This window comes from Falco punctatus (genome assembly GCF_963210335.1).
Source record: "Falco punctatus genome assembly, chromosome: 6".
Taxonomy (NCBI): Eukaryota; Metazoa; Chordata; class Aves; order Falconiformes; family Falconidae; genus Falco; species Falco punctatus.
Genome location: NC_137585.1, coordinates 77,616,877 through 77,640,122, shown reverse-complemented (window position 1 = coordinate 77,640,122; position 23,246 = coordinate 77,616,877). Strand labels below are relative to the sequence as shown.

The 23,246-nt window shown below is 65.0% G+C and overlaps 3 protein-coding genes across 7 annotated transcripts; 1 reads left to right on the top strand and 2 right to left on the bottom strand.

Annotated features, from left to right (window-relative positions):
• Positions 1-155: 155 nt before the first annotated feature.
• Positions 156-3,033, top strand: LOC308065670 (reticulocalbin-3-like). The gene is made up of 7 exons (XM_080391854.1): positions 156-253; positions 610-816; positions 1,206-1,396; positions 1,681-1,853; positions 1,963-2,023; positions 2,263-2,462; positions 2,802-3,033. Exons 2-7 carry the CDS (start codon positions 611-613, stop codon positions 2,907-2,909), a joined length of 939 nt encoding a protein of 312 aa, XP_080247980.1. The 5' UTR covers positions 156-253; position 610; the 3' UTR covers positions 2,910-3,033.
• Positions 3,034-3,529: 496 nt separating this feature from the next.
• On the bottom strand, positions 3,530-10,170 carry PRMT1 (protein arginine methyltransferase 1). 5 transcript variants are annotated; one of them, XM_080391849.1, is made up of 11 exons: positions 10,025-10,119; positions 8,491-8,544; positions 8,158-8,259; positions 7,206-7,361; positions 7,059-7,122; positions 6,498-6,640; positions 6,059-6,146; positions 5,850-5,965; positions 5,436-5,586; positions 4,799-4,956; positions 3,530-4,406 (listed from the first exon to the last, which is right to left on the bottom strand). In XM_080391849.1, exons 1-11 carry the CDS (start codon positions 10,052-10,054, stop codon positions 4,323-4,325), a joined length of 1,146 nt encoding a protein of 381 aa, XP_080247975.1. In that variant the 5' UTR covers positions 10,055-10,119; the 3' UTR covers positions 3,530-4,322. The 5 variants fall into 5 exon arrangements, with proteins under 5 accessions (XP_080247975.1, XP_080247976.1, XP_080247978.1 ...); XM_080391850.1 differs by having other exon boundaries at positions 4,799-4,920; XM_080391852.1 differs by lacking the exon at positions 10,025-10,119 and adding an exon at positions 9,096-9,116.
• A 390-nt stretch (positions 10,171-10,560) lies between these two features.
• On the bottom strand, positions 10,561-22,759 carry POLD1 (DNA polymerase delta 1, catalytic subunit). The gene is made up of 26 exons (XM_080391825.1): positions 22,482-22,759; positions 22,074-22,243; positions 21,613-21,720; positions 21,274-21,414; positions 20,757-20,882; positions 20,418-20,586; positions 19,725-19,969; positions 19,278-19,444; positions 18,709-18,813; positions 18,354-18,494; positions 17,802-17,912; positions 17,059-17,250; positions 16,591-16,679; positions 16,368-16,484; positions 16,019-16,132; positions 15,608-15,755; positions 15,257-15,352; positions 14,654-14,791; positions 14,109-14,284; positions 13,518-13,670; positions 13,053-13,155; positions 12,602-12,734; positions 11,891-12,004; positions 11,713-11,765; positions 11,347-11,444; positions 10,561-10,771 (listed from the first exon to the last, which is right to left on the bottom strand). Coding segments are annotated over exons 1-26 (3,306 nt in total). The 5' UTR covers positions 22,484-22,759; the 3' UTR covers positions 10,561-10,674.
• Between the last annotated feature and the right edge of the window lie 487 nt (positions 22,760-23,246).

The following is a 23,246-nucleotide window of genomic DNA, read 5'->3' as shown; positions in this document are numbered from 1 at the left end:
GCACAGCATGCTACAGTCCGACACGCAGTACAGCCCAGCATCGTCAGCACGTCCCCGCCTTCTTTTGGGGTTAGAAACTCCGTTTTCGGACACAAGAACTTCCCTCTGCAGCAACGTGGCGGGCAGCAGCCAACCCGCGCGTAGCCGGCTGTCCCCACGTGGGCACGGCGGCCTCTGATTGGTCGGTAGGGCGGCGAGGGGGCAAGGCTCGGTGCGCGGGAGCTGCAGGACCCCCCAGACGGGCCGGGGCGAGGTGGGGGGGTCCAGGAGGGTCATGGAGGAGTTGGGGTTGGGGGAGTCCTGAGGGGTTCCGGGGAGGTCTCCGAGGGGCTTGGCGGCGTGCGGGGGGTCTGCGAGGGGTGGGTGGGTCCAGACGGGGGCTTGGAGGCGTTTGGGGGGGGTGCTGGGATCTCCGAGGCATTTGGGAGGGGGCGGTGCTGAGGGGCTGGGTAGGGGGCTGCTTCGAGTCCTAGAGAGCTGGGGGGGTTGTGGAGGGGTTCTGAGGGGTTTGGAGGGCTCCGAGAGGCAGCTGTGTGGTGGGGGGCTGGGCCCAGCTGCTGTGGGTCGGTTTGGGGACATCGCGGGCCGCTGACCCTCCCGTGCCCCCAGGATGCTGCGGGGGGGGTGGCTGTGCCTGGCAGCGCTGTGGCTGGTGGGGGGCTCCCACCCCCCCGAGCGGGGGCTGCCCCGGGACCTGGGGGGAGCCCACCACGACCACGCGGATGGCTTCGCCTACGACCACGAGGCTTTTCTGGGGCCGGAGGAGGCTCGAACCTTCGACCAGCTCTCGCCATCGGAGAGCCAGCGCCGCCTGGGGTAGGGGGGCTGGGGGGGACCCCCACTGTCCCCTGATCCAGACATTTAGGGGGTTGGAGGAGAGCCAGGTGGCCTGTGGGCGGCAGGGGGGGACCCAGGACCCCCACTATTCCCGGACCCAGAAGTCTGGGAGCACCCAGGGCCCGCCCAGTGCCCCTCACCCGAGTACCCAGACACCCGGGGGACCCTGAGGAACCCAGGTGCCCCCAGACCCAAACCTCCCCTGACACAGCCCACCCATAGGGGCCAACATGGGGGGCAATTAAGGCCAGTCTTGGGCCCATTTTTGCCATTTCAGGTCAGTTTTGGGGCACTCTGTGCCCATTTTGGGCTATATCACGTTGGGTGGGGTTTGGGGGCTCCTGAACCCCCCCTTCCCCCCCCCCCAGGCTGCTTGTGGGTCTGATCGATGGGGACGGGGATGGCGCGGTGACAACAGAGGAGCTGCGGGGCTGGATCGAGCGGACGCAGCGGCGGGCACGGGAGGAGAGTCTGCGCCGGGGCTGGCAGCGCTACGACCGTGACAGTGACGGCATCGTGACATGGGACGAGTATCGGCGAGAGGCCTATGGACACCCCGGTGAGGCAGGGGGACGAAGTACCACCCGGGGGGGGGGGGGTGGGGCTGGATGCCTGAGTCCCCTGGGTGGGGGCATGGGGGGGGTCTCCCAGATGCCTGGGTCCCCTCAGAGAGTGCCCATGTGTCCCCTGGGTGGGGGTTGGGGGATGCTGTCTCCTAGCTGCCTGATCCCCTGGGGGGGGGGGGGTATGGGGTCTCCTAGATGTGTGGGTCCACTTGGGGGAGGTTCTGGGGGTCTCCTGGATGCCTGGCTCCCTCGCTGAAGACCCCCCCTCTCCCCACAGAGGATGACTTTGAGGGGACGCAGCACCCCGAGACATATCGTCAGCTGCTGGCGCGAGACGAGCGGCGGTTCCGGGCAGCTGATAAGGACGGGGACGGTGGCGCCAACCGCACGGAATTTGCTGCGTTCCTCCATCCCGAAGACTTCGAGCACATGAGGCCCCTCGTGGTGACGGTCAGGGACCCCTGCACAGAGGGGGGGCGGTGAGCTGGATGCCTGGGCCCCCTTTTCAAGGCAGGAATGCTCAGGGAGTCATAGCGCCCCCCCCCCCCTTGTTTTCCAGGAGACTATGGAGGACATGGACAAGGATGGAGATGGCTTCGTCCAGGTGGACGAGTACATCGGTGAGCCTGGATCCCCAGGTCCTTCTCTGGGGAGGAGGGGTGGGTGGCCCAGACCCCCCCGGTCACTAATTAACCCCAGGCCAGGACACCTGGGTTCTTAATTAGCCTTAGCCCTGACCTCCTGGCTGTCTGCACCCTTGGGTCCCTCTGGGGGGTGGTGGATGGTGCAGACCCCCCAGGTCCTCAACCTCTGGGTCCCTGGCTGCCCGGGCCCACCCTGACGGGGGTCCCCCCTGCAGCGGAGCTGTACACAGGCACCCCAGGCACCCCGGAACCCCAGTGGGTGCAGGAGGAGCGAGTGCAGTTTGTGCAGGCACGGGACCGGGACGGGGATGGGCGCCTGGACCCTTCCGAGGTGGGGCACTGGCTGCGACCCCCCAGCCCTGACTGGGCAGGGGTGGAGGCTGCCCACCTCCTGCACCACTCCGACGCTGACAAGGTGACACACCCCACACACACACACCCCGCATAGAGGAAATGGGGGCCTGCACCTATGGGTCCCTGGGGGAGGGGGGGAGGCTGGGTACCCCTAGGGTGGGGTAGGGGAAGCACCCATAGGTCCCTGGTGGAGGGGGGAGAGGCTGGGTACCCCCAGAGCGGGGTAGGGGAGCACCCATAGGTCCCTGTGGGAGAGGCGGAGAGGCTGGGTGCCCTATGGATGGGGGATGGGAATACCCGGGACACCTGAATCCCTCCCAGGGTTGGGGGAGGGGAGGGCCTGGGTGCCAACAGCTGGATGCTGTGGGGATGGGTGGGCCATGACCCGCCCCTCCCCCAGGATGGCCAGCTGACCAAGGCTGAGATCCTGGGCAACTGGCAGATGTTCGTGGGTAGCCAGGCCACCAACTACGGGCAGGACCTGGAGCGCCCCCACGACGAGCTGTGACCCCCCCCCGGGATGCTGGGACCCCCCCAGTGGCGGGGGAAAACACAAAAGGACACTTGGGGGTCAGGGGCACCATCTGTGCAGGGAATAAAGATGCGGGGGAGTAACTCCCCCACCCCCACAAGCTGCCCCAGCTGTGATGGGGACCCCCGGGTGACAAGGGCACTGTGGGGACACCAAGCCCCTCCAGGGACACGTGGGACCACCTGGATCACTCTCAGGTGATGGGGGGGTATCCCCAGGATACTGAGCCACTCCAGGGACAGCTGGGACACACCCCCACCCCAGGACACGAGACCCACAGGTGACATTATGGAACCCCCAAGGGACAGTGGGGACACCCCCCCCCACCCCCCCCCCAGGACCACCTTAGGTGATTATACCCTGGGGTCACCCAAGTGACATTAGGAACCCCTGGGTGACAGCAATGACACTCCCCCATCCCCCTCAGGGACATGTGGGAAGCTACCACCAACAGCAGGGGACATTTGACCCCATGCCCCCCACCACCCCCCCGGGACCCCCAGGGGAAAGCAAGACACACACCCCAGAACAGGGAACCCTCCCTGATGACACTGGGGACCCCCACCTGGAAGTAGGCCCCCCTGTGTGACACCAGCCCCGTTCAGCTGCATTTATTCCTCAGCAACAGCCCCATATAAAAACATAACTTACGAAAGGGGGGGGGGGGGGGGGGGGGGGGAAGATGGGACACAAGGGGCCCCCCTGCCACAGCCCCACAAAACTGGCTCCCCCCAAAGGAACCCAGGGCTGGGGGAGGCTGGGGGCAGGGAACAGGATGGGATGGGATGGCAACAGGGACCCTCCCACCCCCCCCAAAGATTGGGGGGGGGGCAGCTGAAAAGATCCATGAGGGGACACTGGGGACCGTGCCCCCCCACCAAGAGGGAGAGCCCCCCACCCCCAAAATCACAGGACCCCTCCCAAGTCAGGGAGGGACAACACTTGGAAACCCCCAAAGACAAGTGGGGGCTTCCCCTAACATGAGCCCCCCTCCCCAGGACCCCTTTTTACTGGGGAGGTGATGCAGGAGACCACCCCAGGGCCATGGGGGTTCATGGGGGACACACATTGCTCCCCCAGCAGGGGCAAGAATTTGGGGCAGCCCCCTGTGGCAACAGGAAAGGTATCTGGGGACTCCCCAGTGACAAGGGGGGGGCAGGGCTACAGGACCCCACCTATAGTGTCAGGGGGGCGATTTGGGGGAAACCCCCCTGGATTTGTGTGTGTGTGTGTGTGTGTGTATGTGTGTGTGTGTTGAAGCCCTCCACAGGGACATGGGGATGCCACCACACACCCCCAGGCTGAGGGAGGTCCCTTGGTTTGATGGGAGGAGGGGTGTCCCATTGTGGGGGTGCCCCCTCCCCATTTCGGGGGTGCCAGGCCCCCACCCTAGCGCATGCGGTAGTCAGTGGAGCAGGAGAGCTCGCAGAGCTGCCCCTTGAAGTCCAGGTCGATGGTGAAGTCAAGGTCACGCTGCAGAGGAACAGAGGGGTCAGGGGTCCCCCAAAACATGAGGGGTCCCTCCACCTCTCAGAGGGCCCCCCAAACCCAAAGCAACACCCTCTGTCCCCAAGGCGCCCCTGCAATGTCCCACATTGTATTTAGCACTGGGTTCATGGAGACGGTGAAGACCACCAGAGCTTCCAGCCTCCCCCCAGTGTCCCCAAGGCCCTGCCCTTGTCCCCAAGGTCACTGGTTGCCCCAAGGTCCTCTCCAATGTTCCTCTGTTGTCCCCAAGGCCCTCCCCAATGTCCCCAAGGCCCTCCTAGTATTGCCAAGATCCTCTCCAAAGTTCCTCCATTGTCCCCAAGGCCCTCCCCCATGCCCAAAAGCCCTGTCCATATCCCCGAGGTCCCCCTGCTCACGTTGTTCTTGGCGTTGGGCTTCATGGTGATGGTGCCAAAGATCTCCTCCCCAGTCTTGACGGTGAGGTAGTCCTCCATGTAGAACACAGTCTGCTTCCAGTGTGTGTAGGGGGACTCAGGGCCTGGGGACACCATAGGGATGCCGTGGGGGGACACCTCTGGGGGTCAGGGGACACCCCACAGGGACACACGTGGAGGCCCCTGGGGTGAGCAGACCCCCCCGGTGACCCCCCAAACCCACAGGGCAGCACCGGACTGCCTGCTTAGCACCAGCACTAGCCACACCCACCCTGAGGCACTACCCCCTTTGCTGGCCACGCCCCTGATCCTGCCCCACCTCCCCACAGGCCACACCCCCTGCTCCAAGGGGAGCACCCCTCCATGACACTGAGCGTTTGGCCCCGCCCTTTCGGCTAAGACACACCCCCTAGGACCTTGGTTCCACACTGGCCCACAGCAGATGAACCCGATAGGGCCCTGCTGGTGGTCCCGCCCCTTCTGCGGCTGGCCCCGCCCCAAGGGGATCCCCCACCCCGCTCCCCTGGTGAAGCTGGTTTGCTTGCAGCAGCAGGGTTAGCGATAGAAACCTGCTGCTGGCCCCGCCCCCCCGCGGCAGGCCCCGCCCCCCCCCACTCACTGGTGGAGAAGCCCGTGCGCTTGTGGCAGCGCGTGAACTCGATGTTGAAGTACGCCACCAGCGCGTGCACGTAGTCGTTGCGCTTGACTTGGAGACAGAAGGGTGCCGTGAAGGTCAGCTCCTCCACCTTCACCGTGTAGATGTCCACCTCCTGCAGGGCAGGGGGCACGTGGCAGGCGCGGGTCCCACACAGCCTCCTCCTGGGGGGTGGGGGGAGGGGGGGGGGCGGGAGGCACACCCAAATCTCCCTGCTTGGCTTTCTGGAGGGGCACCAGAACTCCCAAACCTGCCTCCCACAGCCAGGGGAACCACAGGGAGCCCCCCACACCCCACTCTGGGGATAACAAAGCGCTAAGCCAGCCTGTGACCCTCCCAAAGGGGTTGGGGAGGTCCCTGTGACCCCCCCAAACCCACCTTAATGAGGCAGGCATTGGTAACAAGCTGCTTAGGGTCCACCACATCGACAAGGGGCTCCTTGATGGCCACGTCCTTGATGCAGGACATGTCAAAGCCGTAGACGTTCTCCCACCCTGCAGGGGGTTAAAATGGCCATGGCGGGGGGTGGGGGGCACACAAGGTTCCCCCTGGACCCCCCCCCAAACCCCCCTTGTTCCTCTACTCACAGTGGATCTTGTAGTCCTTGTACTGCCGGTCTTCTATGGCTGTCACATACAGCGTTGCCCGGTCAGGGAAGATGAGGCCGTCAGGGGTCTGGGGGACACATGGTGGGGGTCAGCGCAGCCAGGGGAGGGACTGGGTGTCCCCAAAATCTGGCTGGGAAGGGCTGAGGGCAGTCTGTGGGGTCTGGGGAGGGTTCCAGGGGACTCCCTGGTCTCAGCAGCCACTCATTGTGCACATGGATGAAGGTGATAGACATGGAGATTTGGGGGGGGAGGTGGGGCGGTTTGGGGGATCGAGGAGGTTCCTGGGTGGCTCCAGGCCTCCCCCCAGACTCTGCAGATGCTGGACTGGATGGAATGAGGTGGATTTGTGGGAGCTGCAGAGGGATGGGGGCCATGGAGGGGGGTTGGAGGGGGCATCCCAGGGCCTCCCCAGACTGACCAGCCACTTGTCACGAGCGTAGATGACTGTGTTGAGCATGGACTCATAGAAGAGGCAGTAGCCCATCCACTCGCTGATGATGATGTCGACCTTCTCCACTGGCAGCTCCACCTCCTCCACCTTCCCTTTGATAATAGAGACCACTGTGGGGCAGGTAAGAAAAGGAGTAGTCAGGGAGGGAACAGCTTGGGGGGGCTGATGGGGGGCAGCTGGAGTAACCAGAGCAACAGTTAGGGAAAACGGACAGTTTGGGGGCACTTATGTGACCCAGAGGGTCTCAGGAGGGCAGTTAGGGGGCTCAAGGTATAACTGGGTGGCACTTCAGGGGGTCGGGGAGGTACTTAAGGGTCCTGCAGTTATTTGGAAGTGCAGTTAGGAACCAAGCAGGGCAGTTAGAGGGACTAGAAAGAAAGTGGGGGGCCAGGTAGGGGATCTGAGGGGGCAGTTAGAAGTCCCAGGGGTATCTGGGGGGCATTTAGGGGTCAGGGCCAGTAGTTTGGGGTCCCAAGGTTATCTGGGGAGCAGTTAGGGGTCCGGGGGGGCACTTAGGAGTTCTCTCACCATGGTCCAGCTTATTGGCCTTGACTATCTTGACGGCATAATCGGAAATACTGGAGCACTCAATCTATGGGTGGGGGCACAAAGATGAGCCAGAGGCCCCCAAACCACATGGAGACCCCCAACCCCCCTAGGGACCCCCTGGCTCACCCCGATGACGCGGCGGGCACCAGCTTTGGCAGCAAACATACAGAGAATGCCAGTGCCGCTGCCGACATCCAGCACCACTTTGTCCTTGAAGAGGTGCCGGTTGTGGAACATGGAGTTGCGGTAGGTCAGCGTCCGCACTTCATCCTTCAGCATCTCCTGGGTGGGAGGGGGGGAGGCAATGGGGGGAGGATTGAGGGAACCTGCACCCCAGCTTCCCCCCTGAACCTTCCCAAAGTCCTCCCAGTCCCCCTGAGCTGCCCTGAGTCTCCCTGGGCTCCCCTAATCCTCCCAAAGTCCCTCCCCAGGCGACCTCATCCTTCAGCAACTCCTGGGGGGTAGCAGGCTGCACCTCAAAACCACCCCTGACCCCCCCAAACCCCTCCTGAGCTGCCTTGAGACCCCCTGAGCTGTCACAAACCCCCTCCCGCACCCCCTAAACCCACCTCATCCTTCAGAATATCCCAGGGGGGCACTGGGGGGGGGGGGCTGCAACCCCAAACTCCCCCAGTCCCCCTTAGCACCCCACACAAGCCTCCCATGTCCTTCAGCATCTCCTCATGAGGGAGTGGTACAGATTTGTTGGGGCCCTAAATCTTGACACCCCTCACCCAATGATATCTCCCTAGAGCATCCCTTGGGTGACAGCCAGGATTAGCAGCAGGTCCCAGAGTCCCGAGTCCCCCGCTCAAACCACCTTCTGCTTCAGCATCACTGGACAGGCCAAAGAAATGGGGAGAGGGGCCCCCAAGAAAATCTGGGGGGACTAACAACCCCACAGCCCCCCCAAACTCACTAATGACCCCACAGCACCCCCCACAAAACCACTCCTGCCCCTCCGGTGAGCACAGAGGGGGTGGAAGGGCACCTCCCAACCCCCCCTCCTGGGTGTGCCACAGCCCCCCTCAGCCCAGGAGCAGGGGCGGTTGTGGTGCTCTGCGAGGGTGCCCAGTACCTCATGGATGCCAAAGTGGGCGTAGGAGTCAAAGTAGTAATCCTTGGAGGTCATCTCCTCGGCCGAGGGCTTGGTGCTGCTCTCCCCGGGGGGGCACGAAACCTGGGGGAGAGGGGCACAGGGGTGTGGGGGGGGGGGAGGGGAAAAAGGGAGGGGACCCCTATCAGACACACACCCCCAGTAGCCCTGGGATCCCCCCCCCAAGTCCTATTGCTCGCACATACACAGGGCTGCAAGGGAGGGGTGCATGGGTGTACAGGGGTTTGGGGGGGCCCTGGAAGTTTTGGGGAGTCCTGGAGGAGTGGTTTTTGGGGGGGTTTAAAGGATATTTACATCTTCTAGCGGCGTCTGGAGGCTCATCCCGTTAGCCAGGGTGGCTACAAACGTCTAGGAGAGAGGAAGGGAGAAATGTCAACCCCGGGGGAGGCCGGGGGACCCCCGAAACAGGCCGGGGGGGCCCCCATGGTGGGGGGAGGAGAGCCCGTTGGGGGGCTGGTAGGGGCTTTGGGGTGGTGGTGAATAAATTAGAGGGGACACTGAAGGCTTGGAGGGGTCTAAGGATTCTGATTCCAGGTGGCAGTGAAGATTTTGGGGGCTTAGGAGCCCATTTTAGGGAGCAGTGATGGTTTGGGGTGGGCACTGATGGTTTGGGGGGCTCAGGAACCCTTTTTAGGGGGCAGTGAGGATTTGGGGTTCAAGACCTCAATCTGGAGGGCATTGATGGTTTGGGGGCTCAGGACCTTGATTTAGGGGGCCAGAGGGGGTTTGGAGGACTCATGAACCCATTTTGGGGGGACTCTGAGAATCTCGGGGGCACTGAGGACCCCTGTCTGGGGGGCACTGAGGATTTGGAAGGGACAGGAACCTATTTGGGGGGCCTGTAGGGGGGAAGTGGTGATTTGAGGGGGAAAGAACCCCATTACAGGGGGGCTCCAGACCTCAAAGTGGGGGGCAGCTCATTCAGCAGGGGAGAGGAACAGGCAGGTTTGGGGGGCAGCAGCTCCTGTGTCCACCCCACCATTACCCCACGACGGGTCTGGGTCACGCCTCTGTCACAATAGGACCTCCCAAATCACGACACGCCCCGCTCAATACACTGCCCCCCGCCAATTACGACAGGACCCTCTCCAATCACGCTCCCCCCCCAAAACTCAGCCCCTCACAACAGGGTCCCCGCTGTCACGACAGACCCTGCCCTATCGCCCCCCCCCCCCTTTGTTCCCACTGTGGCGGGAGCCGCGTGGCGGGGGAGGGGCCTCGAGGAGGGGGTGTCGGGGGGGGGGGGGGGTGTCCGGGCCCCCCACGTGGCCCCACCGCCACGTGGCCCCTCCCCCCACATGCGCGTGAGGCCACCCCCGCGTCAGGACCCCTCCTTGCCCTCCCCCCCCCCAGCCTCATTACCCTCCCCCCGAACCCATTATAGACCCCCAGCACCATTACGCCCACCCCCCCCCCCCGAGCCGCTCATCCCCAGACCCCCGGAGTATTACGGCCCCCCTGGAGCCCGCCTCCCCCCGCTCCCCCCGATTAACCGACCCCTAGACCCCCCCGACAGAGCCCTCACCCCATTATGTGACCCCCCGGGCGCATTACGGACCCCCTTGGCTCCACGAGTCCCGCCCGCGGCCTAATTCTGGAGCCCCCCCGAAGCCCCCCAACCCCACCGCGGCCCCCTCAGAGCCCCCCGGCCCTATTGTAGGCCTCGCCATCCCAACTACAGGCCCCTCACAGCCCCCACCCCGGCCCCATTAACCAACCGCCGCCGCCACTATAGGCCCCTCAGGACTCCTCCAGGGCTCCCCCCCCGGCCCCATTAAAACGCCCCTCGGCCCCGTTACAGCATCCCCTGGGCCCGGTCCCCGCTCACCTCCATGATGCAGTTCGCCGCCTCCGCCATCTTGTGAGCGCGAGGAGCAGCCCCCGCCTCACCGCCCGCTGCCTTTATACTGGGGGCGCGGCGGAGAGCGCCCCCCGCGCCACCCCATTGGTCGTCGCTCGCTAGAGGCGCGGCCCATTGGGCGGTACGGCCGCCGCTCGCCGCCCGGCCCCGCCCCACCGCGCGGAGCAGCGGCGGACGGGCCCGCCGGGCTACGATTGGGAGGCGCGATGTCAGTCAACTGGGAAGCCCCGCCCCGGTGCAGCTCCGCCTCGGAGGGTGCGCACAGGCGGGGAGACGCCCATCACGAAGCGCCCCGCCCACAGCAGGCTCCGCCCCTGAACGGAGCGCCCCGCCGTGGCGGGGAGGACGCCGGCCGCACTAGCCGTCCTCCCCTAGACACCCCGCTCCCCGAGATATCCCAACGACCCCCATCCCACCCCCCATTATCCTTAAAGGGGACCCAGGGCCTCTCCCCTACCCCCACACCCCGCCCCGCCCCTAGCCACAGAACCACTCAAAATCAGTGCTTTTTTAATTATTATTCACAGTAGAAAACCCACCAAAACGCCCCAAATCCCGCCAGGGGAGGGGCGGAAGGGGAGTCCCGGAGGGTCCCAGGACCCCAGAGCGGCCTCCCCTCACCAGCTGGGGGGGCCGAAGCGGGCCACCAGTCGCTCCTGCGCGTCCAGGTCCTTCTGCACCTTCCACCGCATGTAGAAAATGGGGCAGTCGCGGCTGGGAGGACACGGGGACATCAGGGGGGAGGGACAGGGATGGTGTGGGGGACATTGTGGGGGTGTATGAGGGGGACACTGGAGACACAAAGACAGTGTAGGGAGACACTGGGGACAGCAGACGGGACAGGGATGGCACTGGGGACACAGAGACAGTATGGGGGGACATTGGGGACATCACGGGGGGCAGACGAATGGCGTTGAGGACGTAGGGACATGTGAGGGGCGACAGGGGCAGAGTTGGGGGGACAGGGATGGTATTGGGGACATTGTGGGGGTATATGGGGAGGATATTGGAGACACAAAGACAGTGTAGGAGGGGACAGGGATGGCATTGGGGGACACGGACAGCATGGGGGGACATTGGGGACAATGTTGGAGACAAAATCAGGGATGCTGGGGACATCAAGGGGACACGGGAGACCCAGGGACAGCATGGAGAACATTGGGGGATGGTGGGAGGACACTGGCAATGTTGGGGACAATGTTGAGGACCACCACGGACAATGACAGGGGGATGTGGGGCACCTCGGGATAGCGTGGGGGACACACGGGGTGGCAGCTCAAGAAGGTCACCTGGTGCAGAGGACGTCCTCGTGCAGGGAGCCCTGGCAGCGCTGGCACTGGCTCCAGAGTCGGGAGAAGCGCTCTTCCAGCGCTGCCAGCTGGGACACCTGCGGACAAAGGCTGGCATCAGGGACCACCCCAAAAACAGAGATCCAGGGAACCCCCCGAAAAAGGGACCCAAGTGTCCAGGACACCGCCCCAAAAAGAGGGGGATCCAGGCGTCAGGAGTGCCCCAAAGAGGGGACCCAGAAGTTTAGGATACCCCAAAAAAAGGGGGAAAAGGCATTCCACCCCCTACCCCCCCGAAAAAAAAAAGGGGGGACCCAGGTGTCGAGACACCCCCAAAATATGGACCCAAGCATCCAGGACCCCCACCTCCTTCTGGTAGAGCTCGGACTGTCGCTGCCGGCAGAAGTCACACACGGCACCTGGCAGGGTGGGGAGAGAAACGGGGGACAACTGGGACCTGATCCTGCCTGGGGTGGGACCGGGGGGCAGCTGGCAGCAGCCCCCGGGGGGTCCCCGTTATTCTTGGGGGGAGGGTCCTACTCACCATGGTGAGTCAGGATGGCCCGGCACCCCACGCAGGTGCTGCGCTTGGTGGCAAAGGCCATGAGCCCCCCGACCTTGGCTGTCAGCACTGTCTTGCAGCGGGTATGCTCCCCCTCTGTGGGGAAAAAAAGGAGTCGGGGGGGGGGGCAACAAAATCCCCAACCCCCCTAGAGCCCCCCAAATCCTCCCACACCCCTGGGAGCCTCTAAATCTACCCCCCTCCTTCCCCAGGGGCACCCTGTGCTGTGGGTCCCCAGAGCGGGTCCTAGGGTGGGGGTGGGGGATTTGGGGGAGACTGGGGGGTATCTGGGGTCACCTGGTGGGTTTTGGGGTCCCCAAGCAGGTTTTGGGGTGCCCCCAGTGAGGTTTAGGGTCCCCTGAGAAGGATTTTGGGGTCCCACGTGTATTTTGGGGTAATCAGGCAGGAGGACACTCTCAGCCCTGCTGTCCATACAGCTGGGACCAATGGGGTGTAGGTGGGATTTCGGGGTCCCCTGGATGAGTTTGGGGTCCCCAGGTGGGTTTTGGGGTGCAAGAGCATTTCTGGGTTCACCACAGTATCAGTTTTGGGGTGACTCAAGCAGGAGGACACTCTCAGCCCTGCTCTTGCCCAGGATGGGCTCAAGGGGGTACTGGTGGGAGCCCTGGGTGGGATTTGGGGTCCTCGGGTGGGTTTTGGGGTGCCCCCAGCGTTGGCTTTGGAGTGACTCACGCAGGAGGACGCTTTCGGCCCGGCCCTCGCCCAGGATGGGCTCGAAGATGCGGAGCAGAGGCTTGGCCAGCTGCTGCTCCAGGTAGTAGCGGGTGTCGATGGGCAGGTTGTGCTCCAGGGCATAGATGGGATCCTGGAGGGGGGGCGGGGAGGGGGGCAGGCAGCGGCTTTGGGAACTCCCCCAGCACCCCCCGATGTCCCTCTGTCCCATCACACCCCCAGTTTGTCCTCCCAGAAACCCACTGGTGCCTCATCCCTCTGCTCATCTCTGGACCACCTCCATGTTCTCCCTGGGCTCCCCAGCCCCCATTACATCCCCCCCATGTCCCCCCACCCCCTCACAAGCCACCCCAAATCCCCATCATGGCCCCCCTCGTGTGTGCCTCACAGGATGAGCCCCCCCGACTCATGCCCACCCCAACCCTAGGTGCCCCCCCCCCACACTCCCCACCTCAGACTTCATGTAGGCAGCCACCCCCTTGGCGCCGGTGACGATGACATAGGGGACGCGATCGCCCAAGCTGGGGGCACTGCCAGGGTCCCGCTGCCGCATCCTAAGGGCAGGGAGGGAGGCACCCATGGGTGGGGGGCACCCCACTTTGGTCACCCCCTCCCCCAGTCTCGGGACACCCACCTGCAGGTGCCCCATAAAAGTGCCCAGTTTGGGGAGGGGGTATAGGGTGCCAAATTTGGGGGGGGGGGGGGGGGGGGATCTGTTTTGTGGTGCCCATGTAAGGGGTCTCCTTTTTCAGGTGCCTATTTGGGGAACCCCCATTTCGGGGTGCCCATTTGGGGGTCTCTACTTTCAGTTGCCCATTTTGGGATCCCCCTTTTGGGGTGCCTCTTCCAGTGTGCCCACCCGGGGGTCCCCATTTGCTGGTGCTGGTTTTGGGGTGCTGCCAAAGGGTCCCCCCACCTCTCGGCCAGCTGGACGTGGGCCTGGGGGGCTGCGTAGGCACTGGCCGCCCTCGTTAACTCCTTGGTGATAACGAGCTGCGAGATGTCCACCCGGTTACACAGCAGGTCCGAGATCACCTCCTGCGCGTGGGCCACCGCCCCATCGGGGTCCCTGGAGGGAAAAAGCAGGTTCAGGGGGGCTGGGGGATGCCCACATCACCCCGCAGGGTCCCTGGGGGGCAACACAGGGGGTGCTGGGGGACCCCCAGCTGCCCCAGGAGGTCTGAGATCACCCCTTGGGGTCCCTGGGGGAGAAAAGGGGGTTGGGGGCGCTGGGGGATGCCCACATCACCCCACAGCTTCCCTAAGGAGAGGAGGATGGGGGGTGTCACAGGGCCCTACAGCACCCACAGAAGACACATGGGGACCCCCTGCCCTCACAGCATCCATGGGGGGCACACATGGGGACCCCTGCACCCCATACCCCATCCACCGGGGACACATGATGACCCCCCTCCCCCCCGCCCCTTCTCATGGAGGGACACCGTGCGGCACACAGTGCTCACAGGGACACCTCCCCGCCCCACAGGACCACCCTGCACCCCCTCACCGGTGTAGCAGGATGCGGTGCAGGCAGGCGGTGACCAGGTTGGCAGCCAGGGGACAGTTGTCACGCCGAACGGCCTCCAGCCCCTTGCAGTCCAGCTTGTCGTGGGCCTCGGCGCGGGAGGAGAAGCAGAGCCCCGCGTAGCGCTTCTTGCTGATCAGCAGGTATGGCCAGTACACCTGTGGTGGGGCAACCTCAGCACGGACCACCTCAGAATGTGGGGACCCCCCCCATCCCGGGACATGGGAACCATCCAGGGACACAGGGGTCACTGAAGGGACAGCTTTGGGGCTGTAGGGATGCCCCAAGGACTTAGGGAGACCCCCAGGAAAACTTTTGGGACATGGGGACCCTCAGAAGAACATGGGGACCCCACAGACATCCCTGAGGACATGGGGACCATCCCAGTGATGTGGGGGTCTCCCTGGAGACCACCCCAGGGACCCTCACAAGAATGCAGGGACATACCTGGGGACATGAGGACCGCCCCCCCCAGGGATCTAAGAACCCCCCTTGGGGACATGGGGACCCCCCCGGGCCCCTCTGACCTTCTCAAACTCCAGTTTGATGGGGGAGGGGAAGTGGCTGGAGACCCAGGTGGCCACCTCCCGCCCCAGGGCCATCGCCTCAGCCACCGAGGTCACCCCCAGCCGGCACATCACCGAGTCCGTGTCCCCGTACACCACCTGGGAGGGCATGGCCTCAGGGTCACCCTCGGGACCCCTACATCTCCCCCCCAGCATTCCCAAATCCTCCCGGGACCCCTGAAAACCCCGGGAACTCCCAAATCTGCCCCTGGAACCCCCAAACTGTCCCTAGGACCCCTCCCCAAACCCCCCCTGGGACCTTCAATTCTCCCCAAGACCCCCAAACCGCCCCCAGGACCCCCCCCAAATCCCCTCAGCACCCACTATAAACCCCCCAGGATGCCCCAAAACCCCCTCAGGACCCCCTAAAACTCCCTAGGATGCCCCGGAAAACCCTCAGGACCCGCCACACCCTCCCAGGACCCACCTTAGCATCAGCAGGGCAACCCAGCACCAGGCAAGATTTGCCCTCTGGGGCCCCCCCAGCCCCTCGGCATCCCCCCCGAGGGCCCTCCCGAATGCCTCAGAACCCACCCAGGACCCCCAGAAGCCTCCTCAGCCCACCTTGGCATCTGCAGGGAAGCCCTGTGCCAGGCAGTATTTACTCTCCACCAGCTGCTTCGTCCGCTCGATCATCTGGCGCCCAAAGCTGGTGACACTCTGGGGACACACACAGGGACATTGGGGGGCTGTGGGGCAGAGGGGGGCGTAAGGCAGGGAGGGCTGAGGGGCAGGGGCCCCCCACCTGCCTGAGGGGTTTGGGGAAAGCCCAGTGCTGGGTCCAAGAAGCCCGAGGGAGGCTGTGTTGGGGACAGCACGTGCTGTGGGGATCTGTTGGGTGCTGTGGGGCATCGTGGGGTGCGGTGGGGTGCCACGGGGAGCAGTGGGGCGCTGTGAGGCAGCCACGGGGCTCACCTGGGAGATCTCGAGGCAGGGCAGGCGCCCAGCCTGGGCACCGGTGAAGCCATAGACTGAGTTGGCGCTGACCTTCAGTGCCTGCTGCCGCCCGTCCAAGACCTGCCGCCGGAACCCGTCCTGCTCCTGCGCCAGCTCTGCCTTCACCCTGCCAGGACCTGCTGTGACCCACAGCGACCCACAGCCAACCCCAGCCCCAGAACCCCACAGAGGGACACAAACCCACCAGGGACCCCCAATCTTCATATGGAGACCCCAAAATCCCTCAGGGGGACGTGTCCCCCTCCATGTCCTCTCCATGGCCACCTGTGTGTGTCCCGCATCCCCCATGTCCCCCTGTTCCTTCACGTCCCCCCCCATTCCCATACCCCCCTGCCCCCCCGTGTGTGCTTCCACCCCCCGTGTCCCTACCTCTTGCGGGCAGCCAGCAGCCCCTCGAGGACACGGGGCAGCAGCCCCTTGCGCACGCTGGCAGTGACAAAGAGCTCACCCGTTGGGGTGCGAATGAAGTCACTGGGGCCCAGCCTGGAGGGGGAAAAGGGGGGGTCACAGCGTGGGTGGGGGCACCCACGGCTGCCTCCTGGTGTCCCCACTGCCCCCGATCCCCCCAGCCCCTCCCAAGCCCCACCCAGTGACCGCGACCCTACCCCAGCCCCTCTCAGTACCTCCCCGTGCTCTCTAGCCATTCCAGCTGTTCCCAGTACCCCCCAGTCCCTCCCAGTTCCCCTCCGGTTCCCCCCCAGTCCCTCCCAGTTCCCACCCAAAGCGCTGGGGCCCCCCTGGGGGCAGCAGGGTGGTGTAGCAGAGGTTGTGTGCCATCATGATGGAGGGGTACAGCGAGGAGAAATCCAGCGTCACGATAGGCACGTCGTAGTACCTGGGCGGGCACAGGGTGGGTTACAGGGGGTCAGGGGGTGTCACAGAGGAGTTTGGGGGTGTCACAGGTTTGGGGACACACACGGAGCCAGTCCCCTCACACTCACCCCTTGAGGGGCTCAATGACAGTGGCCCCCTCATAGTCCTCCCCCCCCTCTGGCTTCACCACCGGCATCAGCAGGTCCTCCTTCATCGCCTGGGGCACAGGGGGGTCACTGGCACGGGGGGGGGCACCAGCACCCCCAGTCACCTCGCTGAGACCCCAATGGCTCCCCAACCTGTGTCCCCACCATCCCTGGTGCGTGCAGATCCCCCTGCCACAGGGGTGCCCGCCCCCATATCCCTCCTGTGTCCCCGCATCCCCACGTCCCCTGTCCCCACCTCATCCCTCCCAGTGCCCATCCCCATGCCCCCCGACCCCCTCATCCCTCCCAGTGTCTGTCCCCATGCCCCCAACCCCCTCGTCCCTCCCAGTGTCTGTCCCCATGCCCCCCAAACCCCTCGTCCCTCCCAGTGTCCGTCCCCATGCCCCCCAAACCCCTCGTCCCTCCCAGTGTCCCTGCACCCCCTCTGACCTGCCGCAGGAGCTGCGAGACCACCTTGACCTGCTGTCCTCGGATCAGCAGGTAGCTGAGGGGGACACCAGTAACACGTGCCATCTCCACATAGTTCACCACCACCATGAGCTTCTCCAGCAGCCGCAGTGGCAGGAAGGCGTCCTTCAGGCAGTACACGGCCAGCCGGCGCCGCGTCTGCTCTGAGCCATTCTGGGGACACGTTGGGGACATGTCAGGGACATTGGGGGACACAGGGACAAGCCAGGGACATGGCTGGGACATGAGGGGACACCGGGGAACAGCATCCTCCAGGCAGTAGACAGACAGCGCTGTGTCTGCTACAAGCCGTTCTGGGGGCACGGGGACACGTTGGGGACATATCAGGGACATGGGGAGACACAGGGACGTGAGGGGACACTGGGGGCCATGGGGAGACACCAGGGGAAAGCATCCTGCAGGCAGCAGACAGCTAGCTGGCGCCACAGCTGCTCTGAGCTGTGCTGGAGATACACTGGGGACCTATCAGGGACACTGCAGGACATGCTGGACACAAAGGGACATGTCATGGTCACAGCTGGGACATGGAGGGGCATGGAGAGGACAGCATCCTTCAAGCAGTAGATGGCCAGCTCAGCTAGTGCCATGTCTGCTCCAAGCTGTGCTGGGGACAGGAGCAGACACGGGGGTAGGAAGGAGGGGACACGGGGGGCAGGACAGTCCCCAGAACCTCCCTGGGGTGCCCCTGCCCCCCCCCCCCCCACCTGGAGGTCGGTGATGATGCTGTGGGGCACGTCCTCCTTCTGCTCGTGCAGGAAGTGGAAGCTGACGGCGTTCAGGGTGTAGGAGCGGAGCTTGTGGTCCCGCAGCAGCACCTGTGCACGGCCCTGCTGCACCCCACTGCGCCCCGGCAGCACCCCAAGGGTGCCCCAACACCCTGGCAGCACCCCAACACCCTGACTGCACCCCATCCGCACCCTGACTGTGCCCCAACACCCTGACGGCACCCCGATTGCACCCTGACTTAGCTCTGACACCCCAACAGCGCCCGACTGTGCCCCAGTGCCACCCTGACAGCACCCTGCTGCACCCAGCTGTGCCCCGACACCCCGACTGCACCCCAACACCCCAACAATTGCCCTGACAACCTGACAGCACCCACAGCCCCTAAATCCCCCACCTCCAAGTCCCCCCACACCTGCAGCACATTGAGGGTCACCCAGCCCCACCCAAGCCCAGCTCCCCAGGGCCCCCCATACCTGCAGCATATCAAGGGTCACCCAGCCCCACCCCAGTCCCCCCGGGCCCCCCCATACCTGCAGCAGGTCGAGCGTCACCCTCCCTGCGGCACTGACCACTTTGCTCTCACGCCGGCCAAGCTGCCGGGACTGGAACGCTGAATCCCGCACAACTGAGCGGCACTGCCGTATGCGCCCCAGGAAGGGGAAGGATTCCACCTGGGGGGCAACGAGGGCAGTTGGGGGGCCATGAGGGGAGTTGGGGAGCAGGGGAAGGGTTCTGCCTGTGGGACAGGTTGAGGAGGGGAGAGGTCGGACTTCTACGGCCAGGTTGGGGGCCGCAGGGTGCTGTGGGGCAGGCTGGAGGGGCTGGGGGGAGGGGCATGGGGTGCCACGAGGCAGGCTGGGGGCTATGGGGCAGGTTGGGGGGCACCTTGAGGACGTGGGCACGCTGCAGCAGGTAGGGCAGGTCAAAGTTCTGAATGTTGTAGCCCGTTATGATGTCGGGGTCCACGATCCGGACAAACTCAGCCCATGACTGGAGGAGAGAGGGGACATGGCAGGTGGGGTGGAAAAAGTGATCAGAGGTGTCCCCAAAACTCCCCCAGACCCCCATAACCCCCCCAACCCCAGGAAGGACCCCCAAGAGCTCCCCAGGCCCCTCCTGGAGCCCCCCAGGACCTCCAAGAGTCCCCCCCAAGCCCCCAACACACCCCCAGGACTCCCAAGCTCCCCCCAGGGACCTGCTGCAGGCCCCTAACCCCCTGAAAGCCCCCCAGGACCCCTGAGCATCCCCAACTCCCAGCCCCCCCAAACACCCCAGATTCCTCCTGGAGCCCACCAGACCCCCTGAGAGCCTCCCCCAGGGACCCCTGATCAGCCCCCAGATTCCTCCTGGAACCCTCCCACACACCGCAGGAAGCTCCTGGAGCCACCCAGCTCCCTCCTGGAGCTCCCTAAACCCCTCCTGGAGCCCCCCAGCCCCCTGTCCCCCCCACTGACCTGGAGGAGATCTCGCTCCCGCTGGAAGCTGAGCACCTGGGAGCCGAGGATGGGAGCGCAGGGCAGGAGGGTGAAGATGGTGCGGAGGAAGGGCTCACGCTCCCCCTGGCGCAGCACCACCCCCGCCACCTGGATCACCGGGTCCCGCTCCGCCTCAGGGAACACGCCTGGGAGCCATGCAGGAACCCTCGGGTCACCCCACGCCCCCTCATCAACCTGTGCCCTGACACCCCCCTGCACCCTCCAGCCCCTGGCCCTGTGCCCCGACATCACCGCTGTGCCCCCACTGTCACCTCCATGCTCCAACATCACCCCTGCATCCCACTGTCACCTCTGCACCGCAATGTCCCCCCATCCCCCTGTCCCTTCAGTCCCCCCCATTCCTCCACTGCCCCTCCTGACCTCCCATGTCACCCCTCCCCCGCGATGTCCCCCCCTGCCTCTCACCCTTGCGGCCAGCACACTCGATGTCAAAGCTGAGGATGCGCAGGGGTGGCAGACAGAGCCAGGGTCCCTCAGGAGGGTGACTCCGCAGCCCCACCCAGTCTACATCCGCCTCCAGCTGGCACAGAGAGACTGGTGGGGGGTGCCCAGGGGGGACCCCAGGGCTGGTGGGGGCCCCCCGCAACTGGTACTGACCCTTCTCTACCTCCAGCCAGCAGCACCCCACCAGCCCTGTGTCCACCATGAACCTGAGGGGAAGAAATGGGGGTGAAGGAGGGGGGCAGGACTGGGGGGCAAGACTGAGGAGGTTTGGGGACCCCAGGGGGTCAATGGGGGACCCTGGTGGGGCAGATGAGGGCAAGTGGGGGGACACAGGGGGGCAGATGGGGACTTTAAGAGGGGAGGGGGGGGGCCTGGGGACAAATGAGGACCCCAGGGGGGCAGACAAGGGACTATGGAAGGAAGTGGGGGAGCCCCAGGGGGCACATGGGGACATAGAGGGGTAGCTTAGAGATGCTGGGGAACAAGTAAAGACCCCAGGGAGGCAGACAGAGGACCCTGGGGGGCAGTTTGAGGACTCCAGGGGACATGGGGGGAAACCACGACAGAGGTAAGCATCGGGAGGAGCAAACTGGGGACCCCAGGGGACATGGGGGAGCCCATGAGACAGTTCTGGGAGGCGGTAGAGTCCCTTACCTGATCTCGAAGTCAATGTTGGCCTCAAACGGGGGGGCAGGGTGCATCCCCAGCCCACCCCAGCGCAGCCCCTGCTCCAGTAGCCGCCGGGCGGGGGCAATCAGCCGGGGGAGGGCCAGGACCACCCGCACAAACAGGGCCATCTGCCCCCCCTGGTACCCCAGCATACCTGGGGGATGCACCAGGGTGTCAGCAGCTCCCCTGAACCCCCCCACAGCCACTTAGGGGGCTCCTCCTGCCCCATAGCGCAGCTATGCTACGGTTTCCCGCACACAGGTCACCCCCAAACCCTTCCAGAACCCCATTGCTTGGCATGGGGGGGCTGGGGGAATCACTCACTCTGCTTGTGGCACAGCTCCAGGGCCAGCACAGCCTGGCTCAGCCCTTCCTTGCTGTTCCGCTGCTCCCGCAACAACGCTGCATCCAGCTCCCGCTTCAGGTCCTCCAGGTGCTGCACCCCCAAACCTGGAGCAGGGGGACAGGGAAAGAGAGGGGTCATGGGGAGGCCCTGCACCCCCGGGGGGGGAGAAGGGAGAGGCAGTGGGAACACTGAGGCCCTCCCACATCCCACAGTGAGCACAACCCATAGATGAGCCATTAATCCACAGGTGCAACTGGGAGGGGCAGATTTTGGGGGGCTCAGGGGGTTATGGAGGGGGCTAGAAGGGTTTAGGGGCTCCCGAGGCGGGTCCAAGGCACAATCCTTATACAAACCACTAGAGAAGCCCCAGGTGGAACTGGGGGCGGGATGGGGTGTTGTGGGGGGAAGGGGGGTGAAGGAGGGTTGGAGGGGAAGGAGGGTTGGGGGGGAAGGAGGGTTGGGGGGGAAGGAGGGTTGGGGGCGTCCTTGACTCACCAGGCGGCCCCAGGACGTAGAAGTAGGGGGAAAAGCCGTGGACATGGAGGCAGACGCTGTTGCCAGCTGCTGTCACCCCAAAGACGCGGAGGATGGGCACAGGGCCTTGGGTGGCCCCTGACATCCCAGGCAGTGGGGACCCTGAGGGGGCATGGCTGGGTCACACACTCCCCTGGCGAGGGGTTGCTTAGGTGTCATCCCCTCCCAGGGCACCCATGAGTGCTGAGGGGCCCCTGAGGTGCCGCCCTCAAGGACTTGGGGGTTTGAGTGCTCCCCCAGGGGACCCATGGGTGCAGAGGGTTGTCCCATGGGTGGCAGGGGGGTCCTGTGGGTGCTGACCGATGTAGTGGTCGATGTCGAGCTGCAGGAAGCAGAGGGTGTCGGGGGGCTGCAGAGGCAGGGCCGGGCGCCGCCACTTGGCGTTCACTTCTCCCACAAACTGGCTGCCTGGGGTGGGGGGCAGAGCCTGTCCTGACCCACAGCACACCACAGCACCTCCAGCATCCTACCCTGCCCCCCAGCACCCCATCCTGCCCCACAGCACCCTGTCACACCCCCAAACACCCCTACCCTGCTCTCCAGCACCCCACCCTGCCCCACCGCCTGTCCCATAGCACCCCAAACACACCTGCCCTGCCCCCCAGCACCCCATCCTGCCCCACAGCATCCACAGCCTGTCCCATAGCACCCCATCACGCCCCCAACACCCCAAACACACCCACCCTGCCCCCCAGCACCCCATCGGCCCCCACAGCACCCCATTCCACCCCATAGCTCCCACACCCTGTCCTCCACCTCACCTAGGGGCTGGCTCTCAGAGGTCTGGGGGGGCTCCTCGGCTGCCAGCTCGGCCTCCAGTTCCTCCAGTTGCGCCAGCTCCTCCTCGAACTGGGATGGGACCCCCGCCCCCCCCCGCAAACGCTTCGCCTGGGGCGGACCCCCGGGCGTCCCCGGCCGCTTCCCCTCCATCCTGTGGGGAAGGAGCAGGGGGAGGTTGTGGGGATGCGCCGGGGCCCCCCAGCAGCCCGGGGACAGCCCCCCCAGACCCAGCACCCCCTCAGAGGCCCCTCAGTCCCCAGGGGCCCCTCAGAGACACCCTCAGGCTCCCCCCAGCTCCTTACGAGCTCCCCGAAACCCCCAACCCCTCAAGACCCCCCCAGACAGCGGGGAACCCCCCCTGCCCCCTCAGGACCCCCCCAGCCGCGCACATTACGCCGAGGACGCGTTCTCCCGCCAACAGCGAAGGGGCGTGGCCAACGGGCGGTTCCTCCCCGGAGATGCGCGGCTATTGGTGAATGCGGCCACACGTGACACGAGACTTCCGGCTTACGGGCGCCGCCATGTTGAGCGTGGCGAAAAGGGCCGCCGGGTATCCCAACCCGCACGCCGGGGGACACAACCCAGAGACCCTCCCACACGCCCAGGCTTCTGCCCCACCCGCCCCCAAACGGAGGAGTCTGGACGCCAAAATTCCCAAGTAACCCAGGCACTTGCTGCCCGCCCCCCCCCCAAAAAAAAAAAAAATTGAGGGGTTCAGACACCCCCAAGGTTGAGTCGAGGCCTCCCCCCCCCCAAAAAAAAAATATCCTCATTTGGAGGCCCCAAGGTTGCAAAAACCCCGAGGTTGCAGGACACGCCCCACATCATCCAGGGACCTCAGCTACTCGGCCACCCCCCCCACCCCCCCCCCCCAAAACAAAAAGGTCTAGACCCCACCCTCAAAATCAGGGCTCCCAAAAACCCAAAAACATTAGGGACCCTCCCCAAATCATCCAGGGAACCCAGGTACTCAGCCCCCCCCCCCCCCCCCCCCCCCAAAACAAGGTGCTCAGACAAACCCTCCAAATTGAGGGGTCTAGATAACCCCCCATAAAACTGGGGGACACCCCCCCCCCAAAAAAAAAACCACCCTCCCAGGAACTGAGGCATCCAGACCCACCCCAAGGTTGGGGACTCCCCTCCCCCGCAAAAAA

Coding starts and splice junctions, on each gene's coding strand:
- POLD1 (XM_080391825.1), bottom strand. Junction 15,756..16,018: donor CTGCTGGCTGCCCGCAAGAG/GTAGGGACACGG, acceptor AGGTCCTGGCAG/GGTGAAGGCAGAGCTGGCGC. Junction 11,766..11,890: donor GGCCATCCTGACTCACCATG/GTGAGTAGGACC, acceptor CCACCCTGCCAG/GTGCCGTGTGTGACTTCTGC.
- LOC308065670 (XM_080391854.1), top strand. CDS start 611: ATGCTGCGGGGGGGGTGGCTGTGCCTGGCAGCGCTGTGGCTGGTGGGG. Junction 2,024..2,262: donor CCAGGTGGACGAGTACATCG/GTGAGCCTGGAT, acceptor TCCCCCCTGCAG/CGGAGCTGTACACAGGCACC. Junction 2,463..2,801: donor ACCACTCCGACGCTGACAAG/GTGACACACCCC, acceptor CCCCTCCCCCAG/GATGGCCAGCTGACCAAGGC.
- PRMT1 (XM_080391849.1), bottom strand. CDS start 10,054: ATGGCGGAGGCGGCGAACTGCATCATGGAG. Junction 4,957..5,435: donor GCGCACGGGCTTCTCCACCA/GTGAGTGGGGGG, acceptor CCTGACCCCCAG/AGGTGTCCCCCCACGGCATC. Junction 4,407..4,798: donor AGCCCAACGCCAAGAACAAC/GTGAGCAGGGGG, acceptor GTTCCTCTGCAG/CGTGACCTTGACTTCACCAT.